At 47.6% G+C, this 22,769-nt stretch overlaps 7 protein-coding genes and 1 non-coding gene across 8 annotated transcripts; 2 read left to right on the forward strand and 6 right to left on the reverse strand.

Moving 5' to 3' along the window:
* Positions 1–290: 290 nt before the first annotated feature.
* On the reverse strand, positions 291–1,764 carry BO87DRAFT_352768 (amidohydrolase; the record flags this gene model as incomplete). The annotated part of the gene is made up of 1 exon (XM_025621206.1): positions 291–1,764. Exon 1 carries the CDS (start codon positions 1,632–1,634, stop codon positions 291–293), a length of 1,344 nt encoding a protein of 447 aa, XP_025482960.1. The 5' UTR covers positions 1,635–1,764.
* A 1,042-nt stretch (positions 1,765–2,806) lies between these two features.
* BO87DRAFT_394450 (major facilitator superfamily transporter) lies at positions 2,807–6,556 on the forward strand (the record flags this gene model as incomplete). The annotated part of the gene is made up of 9 exons (XM_025625121.1): positions 2,807–2,930; positions 3,073–3,177; positions 3,238–3,313; positions 3,371–3,535; positions 3,603–3,960; positions 4,019–4,258; positions 5,395–5,960; positions 6,057–6,357; positions 6,398–6,556. The coding sequence occupies 9 exons, from the start codon at positions 2,807–2,809 to the stop codon at positions 6,554–6,556; spliced, it is 2,094 nt and encodes a 697-aa protein (XP_025482961.1).
* A 912-nt stretch (positions 6,557–7,468) lies between these two features.
* On the reverse strand, positions 7,469–9,254 carry BO87DRAFT_373848 (putative LysM domain protein). The gene is made up of 5 exons (XM_025622651.1): positions 8,984–9,254; positions 8,624–8,931; positions 8,401–8,570; positions 8,192–8,347; positions 7,469–8,132 (listed from the first exon to the last, which is right to left on the reverse strand). Exons 1-5 carry the CDS (start codon positions 9,197–9,199, stop codon positions 7,669–7,671), a joined length of 1,314 nt encoding a protein of 437 aa, XP_025482962.1. The 5' UTR covers positions 9,200–9,254; the 3' UTR covers positions 7,469–7,668.
* A 458-nt stretch (positions 9,255–9,712) lies between these two features.
* Positions 9,713–11,089, reverse strand: BO87DRAFT_456522 (ankyrin repeat domain-containing protein; the record flags this gene model as incomplete). The annotated part of the gene is made up of 1 exon (XM_025628733.1): positions 9,713–11,089. One exon carries the CDS (start codon positions 11,087–11,089, stop codon positions 9,758–9,760), a length of 1,332 nt encoding a protein of 443 aa, XP_025482963.1. The 3' UTR covers positions 9,713–9,757.
* Positions 11,090–11,420: 331 nt separating this feature from the next.
* BO87DRAFT_207668 (uncharacterized protein) lies at positions 11,421–12,018 on the reverse strand. The gene is made up of 3 exons (XM_025618604.1): positions 11,715–12,018; positions 11,532–11,642; positions 11,421–11,460 (listed from the first exon to the last, which is right to left on the reverse strand). The coding sequence occupies exons 1-2, from the start codon at positions 11,983–11,985 to the stop codon at positions 11,587–11,589; spliced, it is 327 nt and encodes a 108-aa protein (XP_025482964.1). The 5' UTR covers positions 11,986–12,018; the 3' UTR covers positions 11,421–11,460; positions 11,532–11,586.
* A 1,990-nt stretch (positions 12,019–14,008) lies between these two features.
* BO87DRAFT_450612 (bacteriodes thetaiotaomicron symbiotic chitinase) lies at positions 14,009–19,664 on the forward strand (the record flags this gene model as incomplete). The annotated part of the gene is made up of 12 exons (XM_025628421.1): positions 14,009–14,213; positions 14,267–14,324; positions 14,375–14,443; positions 14,499–14,613; positions 14,673–15,069; positions 15,134–15,273; positions 15,323–15,636; positions 15,700–16,772; positions 16,926–17,610; positions 17,664–17,783; positions 17,846–17,991; positions 19,588–19,664. 12 exons carry the CDS (start codon positions 14,009–14,011, stop codon positions 19,662–19,664), a joined length of 3,399 nt encoding a protein of 1,132 aa, XP_025482965.1.
* A 179-nt stretch (positions 19,665–19,843) lies between these two features.
* Positions 19,844–21,206, reverse strand: BO87DRAFT_301647 (U4/U6 small nuclear ribonucleoprotein PRP4; the record flags this gene model as incomplete). The annotated part of the gene is made up of 4 exons (XM_025619169.1): positions 19,844–20,206; positions 20,265–20,560; positions 20,615–20,937; positions 20,986–21,206. The coding sequence occupies 4 exons, from the start codon at positions 21,204–21,206 to the stop codon at positions 19,844–19,846; spliced, it is 1,203 nt and encodes a 400-aa protein (XP_025482966.1).
* Positions 21,207–22,653: 1,447 nt separating this feature from the next.
* Positions 22,654–22,756, reverse strand: BO87DRAFT_t91. The gene has a single exon. It is a non-coding gene; the product is annotated as a tRNA-Val (tRNA).
* Positions 22,757–22,769: the final 13 nt, after the last annotated feature.

Raw genomic sequence — 22,769 nt, forward strand, 5'->3', positions numbered from 1 at the left:
TGCAGTCTATATCCACGAAACTTCGAAACAGTAAAAGCGCAAAGAAAATAAGCATTATATTCAGAAAATTATGGTTTGCTCCAAAGATGATATAATATTGAATAAGCAGCCTTTTGGGCACCCCAGAGAAATGCTCTATCATAATTTAACTCCCCTTGCGCGTACGTCTAAGGTCGCATGCACAGTAATAGCCGGGAATACAAATTTAAATTATGATAGGGAGCTCCATTGTATTGTTTTGGGCAATCATAATTAGCCATTCGATGTGAAGCAAGCTTTGTTTACCGATTCTAACTACGGCAGGTATTGTACAGAGGATCAACCGACAGCCAGTCTGCATTCTTGGAAACAATACGCCCATCCTTGAGAATAGCCACGAGATGATGCTGTATGCGATCAAGGATGGTAATGTCTTCCAAAGGATTAGATGTCAGGATTAGCATGTCCGCAATACTGCCCTCTCTTATGCACCCGAGTTGGCCTTCCATTCCCAAATACCGCGCTGCATTCACAGTTGCAGATTTCAAAATGTCCTTCGCGCTTAGAACGCTGGACCTAATCGAAAACTCTTGGTTCTGTAAAGGATGCAGGCCAGCCAAGAGGTCGGAACCATAGCATATCATTGCCCCTGCCTTGTGCAAGATTGACAAAGCTTCTAGACCACTATCCAGAACTTGTCGATTCTTCGCCTGGCTGAAATCATCCAGGAACTTGTCAAAGGGTGGCTTGGACATGCCATAATAGGTAACCAACGTTGGAGTAAAGACAACGCCCAATTCTGCACAATACGACGCAGTTTCCTCGTCGATGAAATTACCATGCTCGATACCTCGAACACCATTATCAACAGCATGACGAATAGCATCCACAGTGTAGGCATGTGCCGTGACATAGGTCTTGGACTGCTTCGCTGTTGTTGTGATCGCGCGAATCTCTTCCGCAGTAAACTGCAGCATATCAAGTGCATCTGACGGTGTTGCTACGCCACCACCGCACATAATTTTCAAGAAGTTGGCTCCTTGCCTGAGCTCGTCGCGGGCAGCCTCCAAGCACTCTGGGACACCATTGCATACCCGTGCCAGTGCCGGGCTGTGACCGCCACAGCATTTATACTCGGACCCCTGATAATTGGCTCGCAAATCGCCGTGTCCACCCGTTTGCGAGAGTGCTTTGCCAGCAATGAATAGCCGTGGACCTGCAACCAAGCCTTCTTCAATGGCTTCGCGGAGGGAATAGTCGGCACCACCGGTATCGCGGACCGTGGTAAATCCTCGGAGAAGCATCTCGCGTGCGGCAAAGGTGGATCGATAGGCGATGGTATTCGGACTGGCAGAAAACATATCCTTTAGAGATGGAGAGCCCGGAGTTGCCGTAATATGCACATGGCAGTCGATTAAGCCGGGGCAGATATACTGTCCGTTTAAATTCACTGCATCGGGAGGAGTCGCTACATCGCCAGTCGATACTTCCACGATACGCCCATTCTTTATATGAACAACAGCATCAGGAATAATGTCGCCGGCTTCCACATCCACAACATTGGCGTTATAAAATATGATTTCTGGGGCTGCGGCTCGAGGCAACCATGGCTTGCTCGTATTGTTGCTACTCATTGAGTCGGCGGGTAACTGCATGCTGAGATATGTTTGAAGTCAGGAACGAGACGCAACCGATAGATTGCAATCTGGTTCGTGGAATTCTGGACGGATTGATGAGGCTTTTTACTTCCTCGTTACTGAATTGCGGAATTCTATCCCGACTGTGTGTTGAAGCACTTAGTCTCTCGGTTACGACGACGGGAATGTTGAATCATACCCCTCATCTGTGTGCGGGGAAACACTGATAGCGGAATTGATACTGCCAACCGAGGCTAGCTCGACTTATAGTCGGCCGAGGATAACAACAGTAAGCGATTTGAGATGGCGTAGCTACTGACATTCTTGGCGTTTTGATAACGCATAAGTCTGGCAACTGTGGATGGGGTGTCCCTCTTCACGTCGATCCAAGTCATGTCATTTCAGTGGCCCTTAATATTACTTCCTATATGCACGAACATGTCACGCCATGACTCGTGAATATCGATAGTAATGCCAATTAGTATCCTGAGCATGACACGGCCGAATCCCGGATGGTGTTGTAGAGGCATATACGCTGTGTTTAAAAGCAATGCAAGTGGAATTCAATACTGCCGTACTCTGATTGCCATTCACCCCAAAACATGATAGGCTGTGATTTTACATAGCCGGAAAAGAAGTGATCAGATGTGCATGATAAGCATAATATATTGCCCAGTTCCTAGGAAAGAAATGAAATGCTCTAGACTTGTTCAGTCACACATTGATATCTGGGCTTTGGCATGATAAAGCCTTTCACGCTGTGATCTTCTCACCTAGTAGCTCTTGCATAGTGTCAGCTACTATCATGACGGTGTCACCTTTGGAGCAGCATTTGCTTAGGCGGGTTCTGAGTCAGAATCTTCATCACAAAAGCTGCGCTCTCGATCTTCACCAGGCCTGTAAGCTAGCAATATCTTTATTAGTTGCAGATACCCCATTAAGGTACCGCGGAGAATATCCGAGCGCCAACCCTGTCATGTAGTTGCAGAAACTCGACACGAACCCTCATTTGCCGAGAAGTTATCATATCGCAGTGTTCGGAGATTTACCCCGCATGCCACAAACAAGGAATGTACAACGCACTGGGTGACAACATAGCTGCACTGGCTCTGCATAACTGGGAAGATAATTCTCACTTCAAGGGTCATACCACGCTTATTACATTACCACAAGAGTTACTTCCGATACTGATGATGGAATTCGAAATTAAGACGACAGACCAAGATGCAGCGAAAGATGTTAACATCGATGTCGTGACTGTTCAGTTACATTTCACGGCGGAGGAAGAAAAACGCGTAGTGAGGAAGATCGATTGTTTCATTCTACCATTGGTTCGTAATCCTCTCCTGAAATCCCGACTCCAAGCTAACACCGACTTCACAGATGTGCTTGGTGTTCTTCTTTCAATGTGTGTAGCCGGATGAGGACTTGAGGTCTGCCCTGGCTGACATCCCAGACCTCGACAAGCAGAGTCTTAGCTACGCGTCGGTATTCGGGCTTATTGATGATCTTTCCCTGGAGGGGTCTGAGTATTCTTGGTGCTCATCATTATTTTATCTCGGTAAGGGATACGGTTGTTCTGTTGTAGAATAAGCAAAGTGATCCGTGACGCTCTCTCCAGGTCAACTAGTTGCAGAGTATCCCTTCATATACTTGATGAGCCGGCTTCCTCTTACAAAGTTCGTCGGTGCAACAATGTAAGTCTGCGGCTTTGATGGACACATTCGTTGAATCCTAACCAAGTTAATCGATAGTGTTTTCTGGGGTGCTGTGTGCATGTGCCTTGCGGCGCCTACAAACTTTGCAGGGTTCGGGGCTGTAAGGTTCCTTCTTGGAGTTACAGAAGGGGCTGTCTCTCCAGCATTTGTGACCCTCACTAGCATGTGGTACAGAAAACAGGAACATGCTTCAAGAGTGGGGTAAGGCATTGGATTTCAAAAAGCTCTGTTTAGCGATACAATTTACTGACTTCACAACCAAATATAGCATCTGGGTGACGATGAACGGCCTTGCCCAAGTCCTTGGGAGCCTGCTCATGTACGGAATTGGGAAACAACACTACCCGCGGCTTGAACCATGGAGGGTTCTCTTCCTCGTCTGCGGTGCACTTACAGCCGCCTTTGGTGTCGTCTTCTACTTTCTAGTGCCTACCGGTCCTCAGAAAGCATGGTTCTTATCTGACAGGGAGCGAGAGGTCCTACTGGCGAGAATGGCGCAAGACAGAGAAGGAGGTGATAAGACCAACTTCTCAAAGTCACAGGTGAAGGAGACTTTATTAGATGTCCGAGCTTGGTTTATCTTCGCTTTCGGCATCCTTGTCACGATGCAGTCGCCAGTTCTAACGGTATGCCTCTATTTACTCTCTAACCATTTCCTCGATGAAGAAAGCTCACGCAAGTCAGTTTGCTTCCTTGATTATCAAGAACCTCAACTACGACAAGTATCAAACCATGTTGTATACCTCCCCATCAGGAGCTGTTCAGATTGTCGCGATCTGGATCGGTGTACTCGGCTGTCAACTCCTTCCCAACAACCGTAGCTTGGTGGTTATTCTACTCTCCATCCCTCCCTTGATTGGCAACATACTTCTCTTAAAGCTTCCACTTACGACAGGATGGGGACTGATAGTGTCCTCTTGGCTAGTACGTTTTGACCCCTCTGTCTCATATGAAGCGTGCGCTCACCCGTGATGCTAGGCGTCCTGCATCTCAGATGTGATGGTCATCCTTCTTAGTCTGAGCGCATCAAATGTAAAAGGAAATACGAAGCGGGCGATGGCCAACACGATGTATTTCATTGGCTATTGTGTTGGTTGCATCGCAGGTCCGCAGCTGTGGCAGACAAAATCCGCGCCCAGATTCTTTGAAGGGGTAGTTACTGCAATTGTAACGTGGTGTGTGCTGGTACTAGTTATGGTCCTTTATTGGTACTTGTGCAGGGCTGAGAATCTGAAGCGAGACCGGGAAACCAGCACTTCTGCCGAGGTCGTTTTGCATACCGAGGATGTAACAGATATTGAAGATCGACTCTTCCGCTACAGTTATTGATAAGGCTCTAGATTAGGAGGACCGTTGGGGCGGGTCCGCCATGCTGAGCAGTATTGGATCAGTGGCTTGTGGATCTAGGGAACAGATAAGAGCGCAGTTAAATATGGTCGCTAGCAATCTATCTCAATTACGTTTCCTAGTCGCTAGCAATTGCCATAGCAGTCAAAGATACTTTGACCAAGGAGAATCAACAAAAGAAATTATCTTTTCCAGAAAATCATATATCTATAATGAAACTGTTTTCGCCGTTCCGTAGATCGAATATCTAGGGCTGCTTATCACAGTACAGAGTGTTCCCCGCACAGTGTATTTATATATTTCTGAAAAGAAGTTGAGCAAAAAGGTCTATGACATACACCTCAACCGAAACCCAAACACTAATTCTAACGGATTGGTACAAGTCTCCATTACCAACTGTTTAAATAACATATAGTGTCTTTCATTACCTCTCATTACTTCACTTCATATTGGAATATCGGGAAACAAATGAGAATATTTTCGAGTCTTCAAGAATTTATCATACAATAAGTTTCATTACATTATAGGTATCGTCAGATGCAGATGTAACCAACAAGCCTTACTAGCTCTAGCCCCCCCGTCCCCCGTCCCTATTTCAAACCATCCTTCTCCCTCAAAACTTTGTATATCTAACATATAACTCCATCTGTCTCCGTTCCACCCCAAAGCCACAAGAAGAAAGAAGGAGGATGCCCCCCAATATATTCTCCAAGCTTCTCCGTCCCCGCAAAAAGGACGCAGACCCAGATCCCAACCCTCCACCCCGCCGCACCTCCCCGGAAGCCCCCGGAATCCTTGACACCAACTGCACCATTATTACCCAAAACCAAAAGCAAAGACGGTATAAACTTCCTATCCCGGACCCCGAGCACCGCCAGCGCCAACTCCAAACCCTTGCCACATCATCTGCCAGACCTCAAAACCCACAGTCTCAAAGCGCATTTTTTTCCAGGCTACCACTTGAGGTCCGTAATATTATTTACAGGGAGCTATTTGGTGGGGGGAGAGTGCACGTTGATTATCTGTGGAAGAGACCGTCTGCTGTTGTCGCGCGGCCGCCGACGGGAAAAGACAAGGGGAAGAAGGCCGATGCTCTTTGGCAATGGTGGCACCGGGTATGCGCGGTCAGCGATGAGTGGGTGGATGATCGATTCGAGGAGCGATGTGTGGATGCGCTCGATGAGCGGGACGAGACGCTGCCTTGGGGCTGGGAGAAAGCAGCACCCCCGGGAACCAAGTTGCAAGGCGTGGCGGCGATGCTGACGGTTTGTCAGATGGGGTGTGTGTGGCTTTTTTCTTTCTTTTTTTTTACCCCTTATTTCCTATTCCCTTTGGTAGTCTTGCGTGTGGCCCTCTGTAACTATAGACAAAAAAGATACACTGAATCCCTGCCCATCCTCTACACCACAAATACCTTCGTCACAGGCCCCAGCATGGACACCCCCTTCATCATCCGGCGCCTTCTTGCGCCCCCCTACACAGCCCTCATCACCGGCATGGACATCGCAATCACAATGGCCATGCCCTACACTGCGCCTCCGGATCTTCCTGGAAACTGGACGACGGTTTATCCCGCGTTCTTCGATCTGCTGCAGCATTCGTTTTCCGGTTTGCGTCGCCTGCATTTAACTATTTACCTTAACCCATGGGAAAAGAGCAAGGAGCCTGTTACTGGAGTCGCTAGAGGGGTTCTTAGCGCCGTGGAAAGAACTTGAGGCAAGTCGTGAGTGGACAGAGTTATGTTTTTTTGTGCCGGGGGATTGGTTTGAGCTTCTGAGGGGGAGGTTTGAGACGCAGCTGGAGAGGCAGACTGAGAGGAGGTGGGCGTTGAAGAGGACGAGCGTTAGGCCGCTGGTGGTGGGGAGTTGTTTCTAGGTTTTAGGTGGGAGTGTATTGTTTTGCTCGCTTATTGATGTACAGATAATAGAGGAATGAGTGAGAGGAATTTAGATCAATTCAAATGGTAGACTGCCTAGAAGGTCTACCTGTTTCCTTTCCCCCTCCCGTTTTTAAGCTGTCGCCGTCGCCGTCGCCGTCGCAGGCACAGGCGTTCCACTGTTGATTTTGATGATGGGCCCAGTGGTTCCAATGCACACGTACGTCGAAGCCTCAAGGCCAGCGCAGTCTGTCCCCAATGCGGGATTCCATGAGTAGAAGTCGCTACCAAAACAAGACAAAAGTCATTAGCTCTGTGAAAACCCACCAGACAATCCCAACCAAAAAGGTCAAATAACATACCTAAGCTGCACTATCCTAATGTTCTTTTGCAGAGATTTCTAATATTATCATAGTACTTTCTGTAAACATTCTTTTTCTGGTCTTGTTAGGAGCTATTACCCTGGCAGACAGCCCTACGGCGACTATTTCTGATATCGTGATAACAGGAATCACATTAAGCGCAATAGATTTATATAATAAGGATAAAGATAGTTTATATTTATAGAATAGACTAATTCTTAAAGAATTAGTAGTCTAATACTGAAGAAACAGTGCCCTATAAGTAATAAAAAAATGAATAATTATTATTAATGATTCTGTAATACTTATAGTTATTTTAGTATATTATCCTGGTGACCCTGAGCACAATAAGTAGGTTATCCTATCACAAATAATTAGACTCCTGAAGAAGGCCCTGAAGCACCAGTAAAAATGACTAGATTTTTATAAGGGATCTTAGGTGAGTACAGTCATACTAATACTGTTGTACGTTTTTATACCTTTTTGGAGCTCTTTATAATATGTAAATTTGTGTCTTTGATGCTGGGGACGTAAGTAGATCGTTAAGCTATTGTATGTTGGTCCCAAGCCATGGTAACTCGTGGATGTCGCCCTTATCTCTGCTTTGATCGGCCGCCTTGCACGGAAACCAATCTAATCCCTACCACGGATTCCCTAACTTTGCAGGAGCCTAGATTGTTTTTAATGAGGGCTACTGATGTCTGAGGAACCTTCCCTAAAGCTTCTCACCCTCGAAATGTCCAGCTCAATCAAACACCCACACAAACCCAATACCCCAACCACAGATTCGCACAGGATGAACCCACGTACGGATTCCACCTATTAAACTGACCCACAGTAATACCTGCGTCCTGCTCTATCGACCAACAATTGTCCCCGTCAGCTACCAAATGCCACTTCTTGCATGTATCGATCGTATCGGGCATTGGCGCCTGCTTCTGTGTGGCAACACAGTAATAGTAACCTGGTTGCAGGTTGATACAGTCTGATCCGACAGCGGGATTCCATTCTTCGAAGAGGGAGGTGGTCAGGTAGGTATATTTGTTGTTGACGATAGACCAGCAGCTGTCGCCGGATTTGGCTTGGTAGTAGGTTGAACAGTCATCTACTAGGCCCGACTGGGTAGGAGATGGAGCGCTGCTGGTGGGTGTGGAACTGCTAGCCGTTGATGTGGATGTGGAGGTAGGTGTTGTGGTGGTTGCGGAGGTACCGCCTGGAGTTCATCAGTTTGCCTTGAGAAGAACAGGTTATAGAGGCGGGGAGGATACTCACCAGAGGTACCAACGCAGACCCAGTAGTCAGCTTCAAGGTTACTACACGTTGTTCCTACAGCCGGGTTCCAAGTGTAGAAATCGCTTAGGCTGATGTCGTAATTGATAGCAATGTCAGAGCAAGTATCGCCGTGGTTAACATAGTAGTATTTATTGCCTGCCGTGAATTAGGTGAAGTCGGGCGGCGATGATGAAGGAAGGGGTCTATACAGTTTGATGCGATTCCCGTCTGCTCAGGTAGGTAAGACCCAGTAGTAGTAACCGCTGAAGCAGTATTGGTAGCAGGAAGTGTGGTCTGCGACACCAGAGTGGTGGACCCGGTGACACCGATGCAGACGTAATAGTCTGGCTGTAGGCCGGAGCAGTCGGACTTGACGGTCCTGTGCATCGTTTTAGCCGTTGAAGAAGTCTCAATTAAGTGGTACGCTCTTACGGGTTCCAGGAGTAAAATTGGTTGAGCGTAAAATTGCCGTACGAGTTAACAATTGCCCAGCAAGAATCGCCCGTTTTGACATAATAAAATGCATCACAGCTCGAGCTCAGGCCGCTTTGAGTCGGGGAAGGGCTACTCGCACTGGTGGTTATGTCTGACGCAGATGTCGCCGTGGTAGTAGGCAGGAGCGTGGAAGTTGTTGTAGACATAGTGCTGGTGAACGAGGGTGTGGTTGATATAGCTGGTGCACTAACACAGTAGCTCCAGCCTTCTTTGAGGGCACAGTTAGTGATTGAGAGAGAAGGGTTCTGTAATCCATTAGCCTTGTCCATCTTCATGATAGGAAGGAGCTCATCTTACCCAGAAAGTCAGCTGTGTAGCCGTGATTCCATAGTAGCTCTCAAGGTCCGCACAAGTATCTGTTGAGCCAATAGAATTCGCCCAGTATGTACATGCACTGGCCACATTGGGGTCAGTATTACCAGTTGGGAAGTCACCATTGTCAAATCTCTTGTTGATGGCAAAACCATGGACAGATGCGAATATGGCGAGGGTGAAAAAAGGAGTGGAAATCATTCTGTCCAAACAATTGAAGCTACTCGATTACTTGTCTTTCGTTTGTAAGTGTAGGAAGGGGAACCGAATTATAGACCTAGGGGCCATGGCTAGCGGTGTTACATATATATCTCAGTCTTACTCCGATGCCGGCTTTCCGTGGCTGACAATTATCAAGATAACCTGGAAAAGAGTTTAATTGCTACATATTGCCCACCTGCATTACCTGCATTAGTTCGCTTAGTGCTACTACCTCGCTACCTTGCTCGGCTTTCCGGCAGCTCCTGCAGAGCCGAATCTACCCCGTGGCCACCGTGTCCTTCATCTACGGATAGGGCTCAATAATCATACGATACTATGAGTTTCCGAAGGAAGCACTTGAATAGGGGGCTTAGCACCAAGAAATTATCTACCTTTATTCCTTAAAAATTGATCAGGTAATCACTGGATCTTTTCCCATTATGTGGCCTTGCTACAAAATTTCTCTACTTCTCATCAACCATTATGAGAATCTAGCTAAGTTCTGTATACATAGAATTGAACCCTCCTTGCCCTTGCTGCTGAGTTATCTTGCGGTTATTAGGACACGTAGAATCTACCATACTCGCTGTTCCTCCAATACTCTCGTTCGAGTTCCGAATCGTAGTCACCGTCAGAGTCGTTGTAATCATCATTAGATACAGCCGTAGCCCACAAGCTCTCCGGCTCTGGCTCTCTAGTTCCAGAAGTATCAATAATTCCCTGTCTGCGAGATTTAATATCCCACATGGATCCATCCCGGGGCCTGGGATTTTCAGGGTCCCATCCAAAGGCGTGCCACATGTTGATAACGTTTCCGTCATGTAGGTCGCGTTCTGCGAAAGGTGTCAAAAGCGACACAGCCTCGGTAAAATTCCTTTCAGTGGCAAGTTCCAAGTCTCGTGGGCCGGGAAGGAAGCCTTTGTCGAGGAGGAGCCTCAGGATGTCAAGCCGCTCATACAATATAGCCATAGCAACGGCGCTATACGCAGTACCGAGAAAGAGACCAGACGGCGGATACAGCTCACAACATACATCCTTGATGGCCCCATTATCGATCAGCAATTCAGTCATTTCGTAGTGGCCGTCTCGAATAGCTGTGAATAGGGCTGCAGAACCGTAATTCACCAGATCCATGCCGTATGCGAGCAAGAGCCGAAGCGTATCGCGATCGTCTTCATGGGCAAGGTGACACACCGCATTATCACCGTATAGGCCAAGGCCATGATCTAGCAGTAGCCGTATAACTTCCGGCTGCTTGGTGAAAATGGCCCGCTCGGTTGGGCACGGGCACTCATGAGGCCCCGGACGTGCGCCAAGAGCCAGAAGTCGGGGTAGGATGGCGTTGTAGCTGGCGGCCACGGCGACTCCGAGGGCAGATGGGGCGCCGCTTGATTCTGTTGCAGGATCCAAGGGGGCCTTGTGAGCAAACATTAGCTCGACTAGCTGTTCATCGTGCTGGCGCAGCGCCCAATGCAGGACCGACCGCAACTGTGCCGGCGATGCCGTTTGGCCCGACCGGGTCTCCCCAAGAAGTGTTTTGAGGATTGCGGTGTGGCCCCCCTGGGCTGCGTATAACAAAGCATTATTCTTGGCCCACGGATCGATGTCCCTACTGTTCTGAACCTTCCTTTCCACATACCGGGGAGAATAGGCAGAAATGTCGGCCCCGGCAGTGAGGAGCTTGGTCACCAAGCGAGTCTCTCCCTTTTGGGCAGCCCAAGGTAAGGCGGAGCTCTCATCATGTTGAACATTGTATTCGCAGAGAACAGGGTGCATCGCGTGATACAGGCGCTTATTCGTCTGCATCAGATGACTGATATCGCGTTGAGTGGTTAGGTATTCAGCCACCCAGCGTAAAAGTTCTAAAGGGAGGTTGCTAAGGGACGCCATCGTAGTAACAAGTTGACAAGAAACTGGGGTGGCAGATGGTGAGGAAGGGCCAACAGTCATTTAAAGAAGCGCCCGACCGATGGACTAGTTGCTGCCCACTAATCCACTAACTAACTAACTAGTACGTAGATAGCTCCCTAATGAACTAACTAGCACAGAATCTATTTACCCAGCCGGGCTATGTGGCCCTGACCAGCTAACTAACTAGTTAACGACACGATTAACCCGACTACTTCACGTAGAATAATCTATATCCATATACTCTTGTTTATCTTGACTCCAAAAGTCCCAAAAGGGTTTTTCCCCGCAAATTCCCCGCGACCAGTTACAGGCGGAGTAATACATGGCTAGGGCGAAATACGTGATACTGTCTGGCCCAGCTGTCAGCAAAAGTGCGGGAATCCTTACATAGATAACGGTAGTTGGGCGGAGACTGTATTACCTGCGTTGCGATGAGCCCCAGCTGGATCAATTTTTGACACGGCCCAGACGCCGTTTCATTGATACCCATCGATGAACGGACCTAGTGGGAAAGGTCGAAGCCTTAGGTCCTCTGAGATTTTATCCTCCCGGTTAGTTATCCGGGAAAAAAAACCTTTTTCTCGTGAGAACTGGGACAGCTTACTGGTCTGGTCGTCCCCAAGGATGCCACGGCAATGGGATAGCTCGTGTAGTAAACTGCCTGCTGCGGTGAATTTCTTGATGTAATCGACATGTCGCCCTTTCAGGCTGTCAACAGTATTGTCTAAACTGCTCAGAGTCTGCGACGTCTTTGCATTGTCGAAAACCCTCGGGCAGATGCAAATTTCGTCTTCTACAGTGAGCTTGTTCCACATCTGCCATCCGTTGCCACCCCCATTCTCGTGGCATAGTCTTCCGGGCTCCGGCAATATCATATAAGGCTGGGACTCTGTCGATCTGGTATCTCGATATACACCTGGTTTGGACTTGTACGTCAGGCAGGGAAAGGGAAATGTGGCACTGAAGGGGGAACACTAACGGGTGTTCTTGGTACTGACGTCTTTATCAAAGACATAGAATTCATCACCACAGTGGATGGTAAGGGACAGCGTTCTATCCCGCAAGGCGTTGTAGATACGGCTGTAGACACCTATCATGGAACCTCCAATGGTCAGACTTTCTCCTTCAGGGCGCGATGTTTGGAAGGTCGTGAGATTAACTGACTTATCATGAATTGCATATTCCGTGAAGTCGTCGTCCATGAAGCCAGGTTATCTTGATTTTCTTTCGATTCAACCTCATAATTAAATCTAGTTCTTCCCATCATTGAAGCCCAGGAGGTTAAGATCCGGTCATTATCGGCGAATCGAGTTCCCCAGTTGGCTGGCTGTTCTTTTTCTCTAATAACTGCTCGAATATCTCGGAGTTGACGCATGACACGGATCATCTGCCAGCGGTAAGTAGTCTGTCATAGCACCGAGTGGGAAAGACATGTAATATCCGTACCACTGGCTGGAGCTCATCTAGCTCAGTATCTATATAGGCCTGCTCCTCAGCACTGCAGGTGGGGCCATACTTGACTCTGGGATACCGTGATGCTCTTTTGACCAGATGCCTCGGGAGGAGGTCGGATACATTGGCGGATGGGACAACATCAGTATCTGTAGGAAACGGCTCGAATGGGAAGGCTAGGGAATGGCAAAACAATAGCGCCCAGAAAAGGCCCATTGCAGTGGCAGCGCGTTTAAACATAGTAGTAGTGAACCCTAAAATTACTTTGATATAATGAATGAATGAATGGACGAACGAACGTAGTAGAATGAAAGCTTGTCTGAGTGAGCGGTTAGTCTTCTTTCCGAATGAGCTACTGGATTAATGACCGAAAAAATTGTTAAAAAAGTCACATCTACACTCAGATAGAGAAGGAGGCTGGCTTGATAAACGAACCGGATGATGCTCCCCTTTCTATGGTATGAGGGGCATGGTATTGCTATTCCCATAGTGCAACACACTACTGAGAATCTCAAGTACGCTTTTTCCGGGTACGCCTTTGGCCTTCCTGCCTTCCTGGTAGATGCTCGGTTTGTTACGGATCCCAAGTGCATCAAATTTCCGATATGCCTCCACATCTCCCTCACTAGGCCCAGGACATGCATATTGCTCCTGATGTCTCGCGGAAGACGGACATCCGCTAATATGGAAGGAAGGGATTATTGTATAGGTACCACCATATCTCATTGGGAAGGTTTCACTCCTAATGCAAGAGCAGTACTGGGGTTGGGGTAACCAACCATTGAATCAATGTGGACTATGCCGACGCAGGGTCAGGAGGAGACAGGATATAGATTAAAGCTGAAAAAAGAGTCAGGTACGGAGAAAGGTCCGGTGCGCCATTTTCTGGCCATATTGATTAAATGGCTGTCCCTGCATAGTGCTCTTATCTTCAAAGTCTTATGTTGCATTGCTAACAGCTCCTTGTGGAGATGAAAACAAGAACCGTTCAATTAGTGGCCCCACCTGGTGATGATTTGGCGTATACCCGCTCTCAGAAGCTGACACTAGAAGCTTAGCTCGCTCAGGGTCCTCAATAGAATCGGAAGGACCCGGACCCTTAATACACTAGGGCTTAGTGCTTATGCCAAGCAGCCAATTTCCGTCGGTGGCCGACGGTTACTGTTAGCCGAAGTGATCGGACATCGAATGGTCGACAGTCCGATATCGCAAAATCGAGAACATTAATCAAAAAAAGTAAATACTTGAGTAAGTGAGTTAGGTCACGGCTTTCAGTTAGTGTCTTTACTGCACCCGTTAAGGTGAACGGCGACAATGAAAGTGGACACCTATGGATAGAAATTGTCGTCTTAGCTTAGTATAAAAGCCGTTTAAAATAATAGGGAAAAGCCATAGTCAGCTTTCTCCGACCAGAGAGCAGATTAAATCTATGTGCGGACTTTTGCAATGCAACGATCAACAAACGCGTGGTGGTTCTTCCTGAGCGCCTTGAGCGTGCTTCCTTCGGTACAAGCAGCCGTAGGCTCCTGCTCAGCAACTAGTCCATGCGACACTGGGTGTTGTTCAAGATATGGATCTTGTGGCTTTGGAAAGGAATTTTGTGGAGATGATGTGTGTATCTCCAACTGCCATGCAGTAGCTGAGTGTGGAGGTATGTCGCGCTGTTTGGAAGGTGCCCCTGGGCTACATTAACATGTCTCCCAGAATATGCTGCAACGCCTGGAGCAAGTTGTCCTTTGAATGTCTGCTGTTCCAAATATGGGTATTCTCACTCGCTTGTTAGAAGTTTTGACTTCTGCTGACTCACTATAGCTTTTGCGGTACCGCCGATGACTTCTGCGGCACTGGATGCCAGAATGGCTGCGACGCCATCAAAGAACCGTAGGCATTGGCCAAATCTATTACCATGGCATCTACTGATTACATCGCATGATAGTACTTGTTCTGGATCGTCTAGCGAGGCCGTCTACATTGGCTACTATGAAGGCTGGAACCCAGCTCACCCTTGTGATGTAGTCTTGCCTGAAAACATCAATGTTGATCCGTGGACGGTAAGCATTATTTCAGCCCCTCCTGTCTTAACATTAAGCTAAGCATCACCCATACATAGCACCTCTACTATTCCTTCGCCGGCATCAGTACATCTGACTTTACCATCACCACGACCCATGACAAAGATAAAGAATACTGGTTTAGGTTCACTGCCCTCAAGAAGAAGAAGCCGTCGTTGAAAACGTATATTTCTGTCGGGGGATGGGACCTGGGAGGCGAGGTATTTTCCCACATGGTACAATTTCCAGGGGCACGCAAGGCTTTTATTAGTTCAGCGCTCTCGATGATGTCCGAGTATGGGTTTGACGGAATTGATATCGACTGGGAATATCCCGCTGCCGAGGATCGTGGTGGCGCATCGACCGATACCGAAAATTTCGTGACTTTTCTCTCCGAATTGAGAGCCGCCCTGGGAACAGAGTACGGTCTTACTTGCACTATACCCTCTTCCTACTGTGAGTACAGATATTTTATCAAGTCATCGCGATATATACGTACCCTTAGCTAACAGATAACAAGGGTGTCTGAAAGGCTTCAATGTTACCGGGATGGAGCCCTACGTTGACTATTTCAACTTCATGTCATACGATATTCATGGTATTTGGGATGGCAAAAGCAAGTGGACAAGCTCTGACGTGAACCCCCACACCAATTTACCGGTAGGGCATCCTATTGGATTGTAGTAATGTAATACTGATCTTGAACAAGCTAACCTCATTCACAGAGATCTCTTCTGGACTTGATCTCTTGTGGCGCAATGGAATTGACCCTGGCAAAGTTCTGCTCGGCCTGGCGTTCTATGGACGGTCATTCACGTTGGCTGATCCTTCATGCAATACTCCGGGGTGTCCCTTCAATACTGCAAACAACAGCAGTGGTGGGGGAGTTGCTGGAGAGTGCACCCAGACTAGTGGAATACTATCCGACTACGAGATTAATCGCATCATGGAAGACTATTCAGTCAACATTAAGTATGATGAGGCATCCGGAGTGAACTGGATGACATGGAGCGGAAATCAATGGTGAGTAATTTCTGTCTGCATGACTCACCCGCATGTCTTGATCTGACCGTAACATTGCATCAGGGTCTCATTTGACAATGCTCGCACTTTGAAGCAAAAGGCAGACTTTGCCAATAGCAAGTGTCTAGGAGGTTTATTTAGCTGGGCTCTCGATATGGGTGGGCCTGGGTCTCTCAAGAATCCGAACGACATGTCTTCTAGCGACACCGGCATGGGTGGTGCCAATACTGAAGGAGGAAGTGATGGCACCGGTGTCGTCTATGTGGGGCCGGAGGTGTTTACCTCGCCAACTGTAACTGCAATAGCCCCTGTCGACATTATATTTCCTCAGGATATCCTTGGCAGCCCGACAGTGATTTCGCCCGAGTCATACCCAACAAGCTTGGAGGTTGTCTGGAATACCACGACGACCGTCATCTCGGGTACATCCACTGGCGTCAGCACGGGAATAACCCGCTACATCATGCCCACCAACATCGCCGTGCCCCCAGTGACGATCGGAACCATCAACTATTACAATTGGAACATCACCAATCCACACATAACCTCTGCACATGGAACCTTAATCCCCAGCATCGACCTACCCCCCGTGACAGTCATCGATGACCCGAATCCACTAAATGAAACAGGCATTTCTCACTCCCCACTGGGGACGCGGGTGATCCACATCCCTCCTTGGCCGTGGTCGACTGGGGGCACAGTATATTCGAATGTCACTTTTAATCAAGGCAGCCCTCCTGGTCCGACATGTACTGCCAACTGTGGTCACAAGTGCAGCAACTTTTGCGATGGACCCTGCCTAACAGATTGCGGTAAAAATAGCTCTTCGGGATTTATCGATCCCTTGGATACTGACCCACCATCGGTAAACAAGTGCTCGGGCCCGGGATGTGTCAATGGAAAATGCACGGGACACGGGCTCTGTATTGAGCGTGGTTGTACTGGCTCTGATTGTCAACATCGGGTGTGCGTGGGAGAGAACTGCACTTCTACTGCATGTACTGGGCGAGACTGCAAGGATGGGCACTGCACTGGAAGCAAGTGTAAGGATCATGGCTGCATTGGTACTGACTGCAATGATTATGACGACGAGAATGATAGCGGAGACGATAGCGGGGACAATGGTGGTGATGACGGTGATGATACTGGTGACGATGGAGATGATAGTGGCGACGATACTGGTGACGATGGTGATGATAGTGGTGATGACGGAGACGACAGCGGAGATGATGGGGATGACAGTGGCGATGATGGGGATGGTAGTGGTGATGACAGCGGAGATGATGGAGACGATGGTGGGGATGATGATACCGAAAGTGACACTGACGGGGCATGCTTTGGCTTTCAATGCCTCTCCTGGGGTTGTATCGGTGTCGATTGTTCTTCCTCAACGCATACCTGCACAGGTCCGAATTGCCATGTTGTTAGCTGCAGTGGTCCGGGCTGCAAGAACGGCATATGCAACGGAGACCAGTGCAATTCAGAGGACACTGACTGTGATTCAAGGGAGGCAGACAGATGTACCGAGTATATCTCAAGCACTCTCGTCACTCCAGCCTCTACATACTCCACAACTACCGTTACCAGCCAATGCTCCACTATCACTGCATGCTCAGCGAATCCTTCCACAATCACCAGCACAATAACCGGAGATGGCCTGATGGAAGGAACGATTACTGCAGTGGATTCAACCGTGTCTGAAGACCACGCCCTCTGGACCATGATCATGGACGATCTCAGCAGTTACTATTCCATGGCTTTTGCCACTAACTCTTCGACAAGCACCAGCAGCACGTCCAGCACCAAGAGTACATCTACGACTCATTCGACGACCTCAACGACGACCTCCACTACTGCCTTCGCGTCGGAAACAGGCTATAACTGTAAGGGATCTTCGCGCTGCGGTACCTTTTCGAACCTACGGAGTTTCTGCGACAAGGCAAAGGATGACCTATTAGGCACGGTGACCTACGGGTAAGATCATGATCCACACCAGAATAATTCATGTCCCTCTAATTCATCTTCAGCACCACTAAGAAAGACACAAACTCTGGAACATGTTATACCGACGGCATGAACGCAGGATTTGGATGCGGTGTGTTTGTCGAGGGACATAACTGCGAAATGACAGGGGCTGAGCTAGCAGCGTGAGTCACTTCCTCTTCAATGTTAATCCCGAATAATAAACTGGAACTTACTTTGACTTTAGGCACTACGACCATATAATGCAATCCTCCGGTGGTGGCTGCAAGATATGTGGTCACGCTCTGTTATCGAATGGCTGCAAGGTGACAGTGAATTATGTGAGCCATTGCCAAAATACCGATGGCATCTTCCAGCCTGCAGGAGCCGAAGGTCCAGATGAAGATGTAAACTTCTGCTTCTCTGAGACCTTCTCCTACTGCCCTGCCTACTACAAGCCACGGGGTATTCGGTTAAGTGCAAGTGTTTCAAATACTCCCTAAATATATAGGATCCTCTAGCATCATGTGACTTGAAAGGTATCAGAACAAATTCAGCCTGTTTAAGTTGCTACAAAACATTTGAAGCGCGCAGCAAGATTATATATATATATCCGATGATGTACTAGTAAATGCCACATGGATCCCACCAAATCCCTACAGTCACTAAAAATCTATATACTAGTATGATCACGCGATTGCAGCACTGCGGACTATCAAATCATTTTCTTTACGGCCATTCCTTGTCGGTGCTAAAGTTTCTAACAATAACTGTGTTTGGCATAAACGGACTAATCACAGAACAGACATAGCACTTACTCATCCCTAGATTATCGTTGGGGTCACTTCAGAATAAGGAATTGTGTTCCACTTCTTCCCAAAATCCCCAGAGCGAAGTATGCTATAGCCTTGCGCATACATAACCTGGCTGCAGCATCTTAGTCAACACATAGACGCCGACCAGTTCCAGCCTCCCCAAAAGTAAAAGAAGACAAAGAAGAATAGACAGGAAAGAAATACAAGTTATGCATCAAATGCACCCCTTTCTTCATCGCATTACTACGCACCTCTTCCAGAAATTGCTCCACTTCCTCAATAGTCCAGCCGAGCACCTGGGTAAACGTCGCCACACTGCACGCTTCAAGCCCTTCCAGGTCCTGCAGCATGTTAACAGTTCTATTAGAAGGCATAATGAAAATATCAGGCTTACGTGTTTTATGAGGATGCGAACGTGGCGGGTGGTTGGGACTTTGTGTACCATTATGGTCCGACTGTATTTTAGCGGACACGCTAGTCAATGCTATCGTCCCAGAATCTTTCATGATTATGGCCATCATATGTCTCCACCCATGATAGGCCCACACCTTTTGCTCTAGATTACTATATGTAAGGACCAGCAGAAATATTAGGGTTGTCGTGGATATAAATTAACAAGCTTGATTCTTCCGTTTAAGGTCTTTAAAGGTGGCTGCATTGTACATCCATGGTTGAGAATAGCAGCACGCCTTTCCCCTTAGGGCTAATGAGCAGCGTTAGAGGAATATGCTCCTGAATGGAGCTAAATTAGACGTTAATCCGTCAAGGCTCATGCTATGTGGGGATTGTTTTCCCCTCAAGCTTATTCTTGGTCTGACCCACTTGGTACTTCAGCTTGCCAAGCGAACCTCGTCTCCGCTCACCCCCGACCAACTTCCAAGGTTCTTGGCATTGTCTCCAACGATTCCACTCCGCCAGAAGGTCTTGAATTCTTATTTTTCTTTTATTTTCCCTCTTTTTAATTACCAGTTATCGACGCTCTCGTAGATCCGAACGTATATACTTACTGCCGAGCGTGTATGGTAGTTTGTGAGCAATGATGAAAAGGGTAAAGTGGAAAAATTCGAATCAAAAATATGATCAGTGGTCATAGCGCATTGCTCTTCGACCTGCGGAAACACAGATTTGGGAGGAAGAAAAAATTGTGTCCAGCTGGTCATTCGGGATATACCAGCAATGCTGATCCAGGCTGGCTTCACTTACAGCATCCTCAATCACCAAGGAAAGTCTGCTGAAACATGTTGCTGGTAAACGTTCAGTGTTGGCCTTCAGCGGACATACCTAAATTGAGCTAAAATCCCGTATACGGCATAAGGTACCTCGACCATACTCACAGTCCTGGAACATACCACTTAAAAGAAAAGCAATGTATTTTTCTCAGGCTATGTCTATGCATGCAATGATTGTGAATATGGGACGCACATCATTTCTCAAGACTTCTTTCGCAGATTAAGTCCTTTCATCAACCATGGGTCCATTAGAAGTTCTACAGCGGTCGGGCGATCTTCGGGGTTCCACTGCAAGGCCAATCGCAACCATCTCAGAAACCCCTCGACATCCTCACCTTGGATATCGGCGGCTAGCTTCTCGAATGACCGGTCAGGTATAGGTACTAAATCTTTCCACTCCCCTGATTCATCCCAGAAGACCCAGCTCATGTTCGCCTTTTTCACGAATTCGGGTGACGGGGGCCCGAGCAGTGCGACAAGTTCTGCGATATGAGCTCCGTCGTCCCAAGTGTCGTCTACAATCTTGCCTCGGATGATCGTTTTGGGGCTGACAATGTCCCAGGCCTTCCAAATTGGGTAAGTATCATGCGAGAGCCAAATAAAGAATGGGGTAGTTACTCACCACCATTCCAACACTCCAAATATCCACCTTATAATCCCAATTGGTTTTGAGGATCACTTCAGGGGCGCGATAGTAGTCCGGCATGATATTATCACACTGTTCCTCTTCAGCAAAGCGGGCCTCGCCTAAGTCACCGAGAAGAGGAAGACCATCTCCGGCAGGAAAAGGTGAGCTCGTATAGATCGTTCGATCTTGTAGAACCTTCCTCGGAGCTGGCTTGGAAGAGATTTGCTCTTCGAATTCAGACAGCACCTCGGGCGAAGGTGCAGGGAGGAGGAGATTCTTAAGTTGTAAATCTTTATTCGAGATTAGATTTGCGGGATAGTCTAGACGGAATAGGCAGTTCTTACCTGTGTGTATAATGTGTGCCACGGAGTGTAGAAAATCTAGGGCACCGAGAACTTGTCGAATGGCCGGTTTCATTCCTTCGAGGGTCATTCGGTGGCCATGTTTGAGCTGCAGGAGATCGGATGTATTCATCCCAAGAGCTTGGTGGACCAGGCAAAGATGGCGGCCTTGGGTGTTATTTATGTAGAAATGGTCAAATAGCTTGCGGATATACTTTTTTCCAGGATGGTCTGTGTCGATAGAGTCGATGTGTTTATAGACGTTGAGTTCATGGTCTCTCCCTTGGCCGGAAACATATATCTTTAGGATGACATGGGTAAATTCACTGGTTGCTCAGCACTGATGACTTGTAGAGATAAACGGGATAACATACGCCAAGTCACGAGCGAACCAAACAGTAGAAGTCACCCCGAACCCTACTTTAGCGATGGCTTGGTATCTGTCGTTGAATATTTCTCCCTGCCGGACAGGATAGTATTTTTCGGGAAAATATGTTGGCAGTCTTTCTTCCTCAATCTTAATTCCCGGGTCAAGAAGCTGAAATTCCGAAGTCGGAAATGTCCGCGAGGAGCATTTCCATTTTGGTGATGACATAGCTGTGCTAGAGCGTGATCGGGTGTGGGGATAGGGGACCAAGGGGGTTATTCTGGTGGAAGTAAGGATTGAGAAGCGCGATCGAGTCAAGATACGGGAAACGTATCCTGGGCAAATGTTCCAAAGGTTTGTCATAGTTACAGGATTAAAGGAAGGGCCACTAGCAGTTGTGCTTTACTAAGGGAACGGAAATAACATTTAGAGCCATGGGCGAGTCCGCCGTGAGCCAACATGCTATGGTGTTGGCGGCTAGTTCGCCACGTGATTGCGCCGCCATCACCTGACTGCTCGCTGGGGCTTGCAGACGAAAAAGAAATGCTCAAATCTTTAAGAGATACTCTATATAGATATGCCCGAGCTGTATCCGACGAGCTTCTGGGAAGAACCGTGCGCTTTTGTGTGTACTCATGGGACGGGTAGTGAGTGACTACTTTGTAGGGCAATAGAAGGGTAGCTGGCGCGGTAGTAGGGAACTAAGTTAGTCACCCCATTCGCTGCTCCAGGCAGGCTACTGTTAAGGAATAGCAACTGTCAATATAAGGTTTAAAAAGACTCAGTGCCAGTTCTTTTGGGTCAAATGGCATGCATGAATGAAATTTTATCAGTCCCTAGGCCTCCACGGTCGCAGTTCAGGATTTCGAGAATTGCCGACACACTCAACTTTATATATAAATAACGCCGATTTGTGTAGTTTATTCAGCTAACTTATATTGTTCTTCTCCATCAAGAAATCTCGCTACGTGAGTTTTGCCTACGTCATCACGGCCACCAAAGTAGACAGTAGTCACTCAAATCGGCCCTTGGCTTAGAATAAATTTTTCCCTGAACCATGAAGCACATCTGGCCATAATCTACTTAATGTGAGACCCGGGTCATCCCATTTCCAGAGCACGTGACCTTTCAACCTCCAAGCATTGCTTATGGCAACTTCCGGAGATATAAATCAAGAAATAGAACTTACTAGGAGGTAAGACGAGACAGGCCGAGAGGCCCATGGGAAGGGCCGGATTACTAGGAAGAAAGTTAGCGAGGGAAATAGCTGAAATAGAAGGAACCTGCCGAACGGGTATTGAGTCCCAAAGATATATAAAGTGGCTCGATCCCAGAGGAGAAGATACTAGTTTTCCTTTCTTTCTCCAGAATTGTTATTCTTTGTGAAAGACACAGACTTCTTTTTGGCCTGTTTAGTCAGCACATTCTTCAGGCTGTCACACTCAATGGATCCTTGGACCGCAGCGAGTATGATAGGATGGAAGGTATCCAATGATGAGTGAGCGCAACGTATTCTAATTCACGCTCTCAAATGCTTGATGATACCATACAGAATGTATAAAGAGCGAGCTGCCGTTGTTACAAGGTCATGAGAGTACGCTGCCTTGCCGTTCTCTGATAGTCCTTGTAAGAAGGACGAGGGGGACAAAAAAGTTCTTGGAAGGGTAAAAAAGGATGACCAATGCAGGGATCGAACCTGCGACCTTCTGTGTTCACATTTATGTAACAATTATGTTGCTTATGTAAGACAGATGCCATAACCACTAGGCCAATTGGTCCATTTCTTATAAA

This window comes from Aspergillus neoniger, assembly GCF_003184625.1.
Source record: "Aspergillus neoniger CBS 115656 unplaced genomic scaffold BO87scaffold_6, whole genome shotgun sequence".
Taxonomy (NCBI): domain Eukaryota; kingdom Fungi; phylum Ascomycota; class Eurotiomycetes; order Eurotiales; family Aspergillaceae; genus Aspergillus; species Aspergillus neoniger.

Coding starts and splice junctions, on each gene's coding strand:
- BO87DRAFT_373848 (XM_025622651.1), bottom strand. CDS start 9,199: ATGATTTCCACTCCTTTTTTCACCCTCGCCATATTCGCATCTGTCCAT. Junction 8,932..8,983: donor CTACACAGCTGACTTTCTGG/GTAAGATGAGCT, acceptor AATGGATTACAG/AACCCTTCTCTCTCAATCAC. Junction 8,348..8,400: donor GACGGGAATCGCATCAAACT/GTATAGACCCCT, acceptor AATTCACGGCAG/GCAATAAATACTACTATGTT.
- BO87DRAFT_207668 (XM_025618604.1), bottom strand. CDS start 11,985: ATGATATTGCCGGAGCCCGGAAGACTATGCCACGAGAATGGGGGTGGC. Junction 11,643..11,714: donor CCTTGGGGACGACCAGACCA/GTAAGCTGTCCC, acceptor ATAAAATCTCAG/AGGACCTAAGGCTTCGACCT.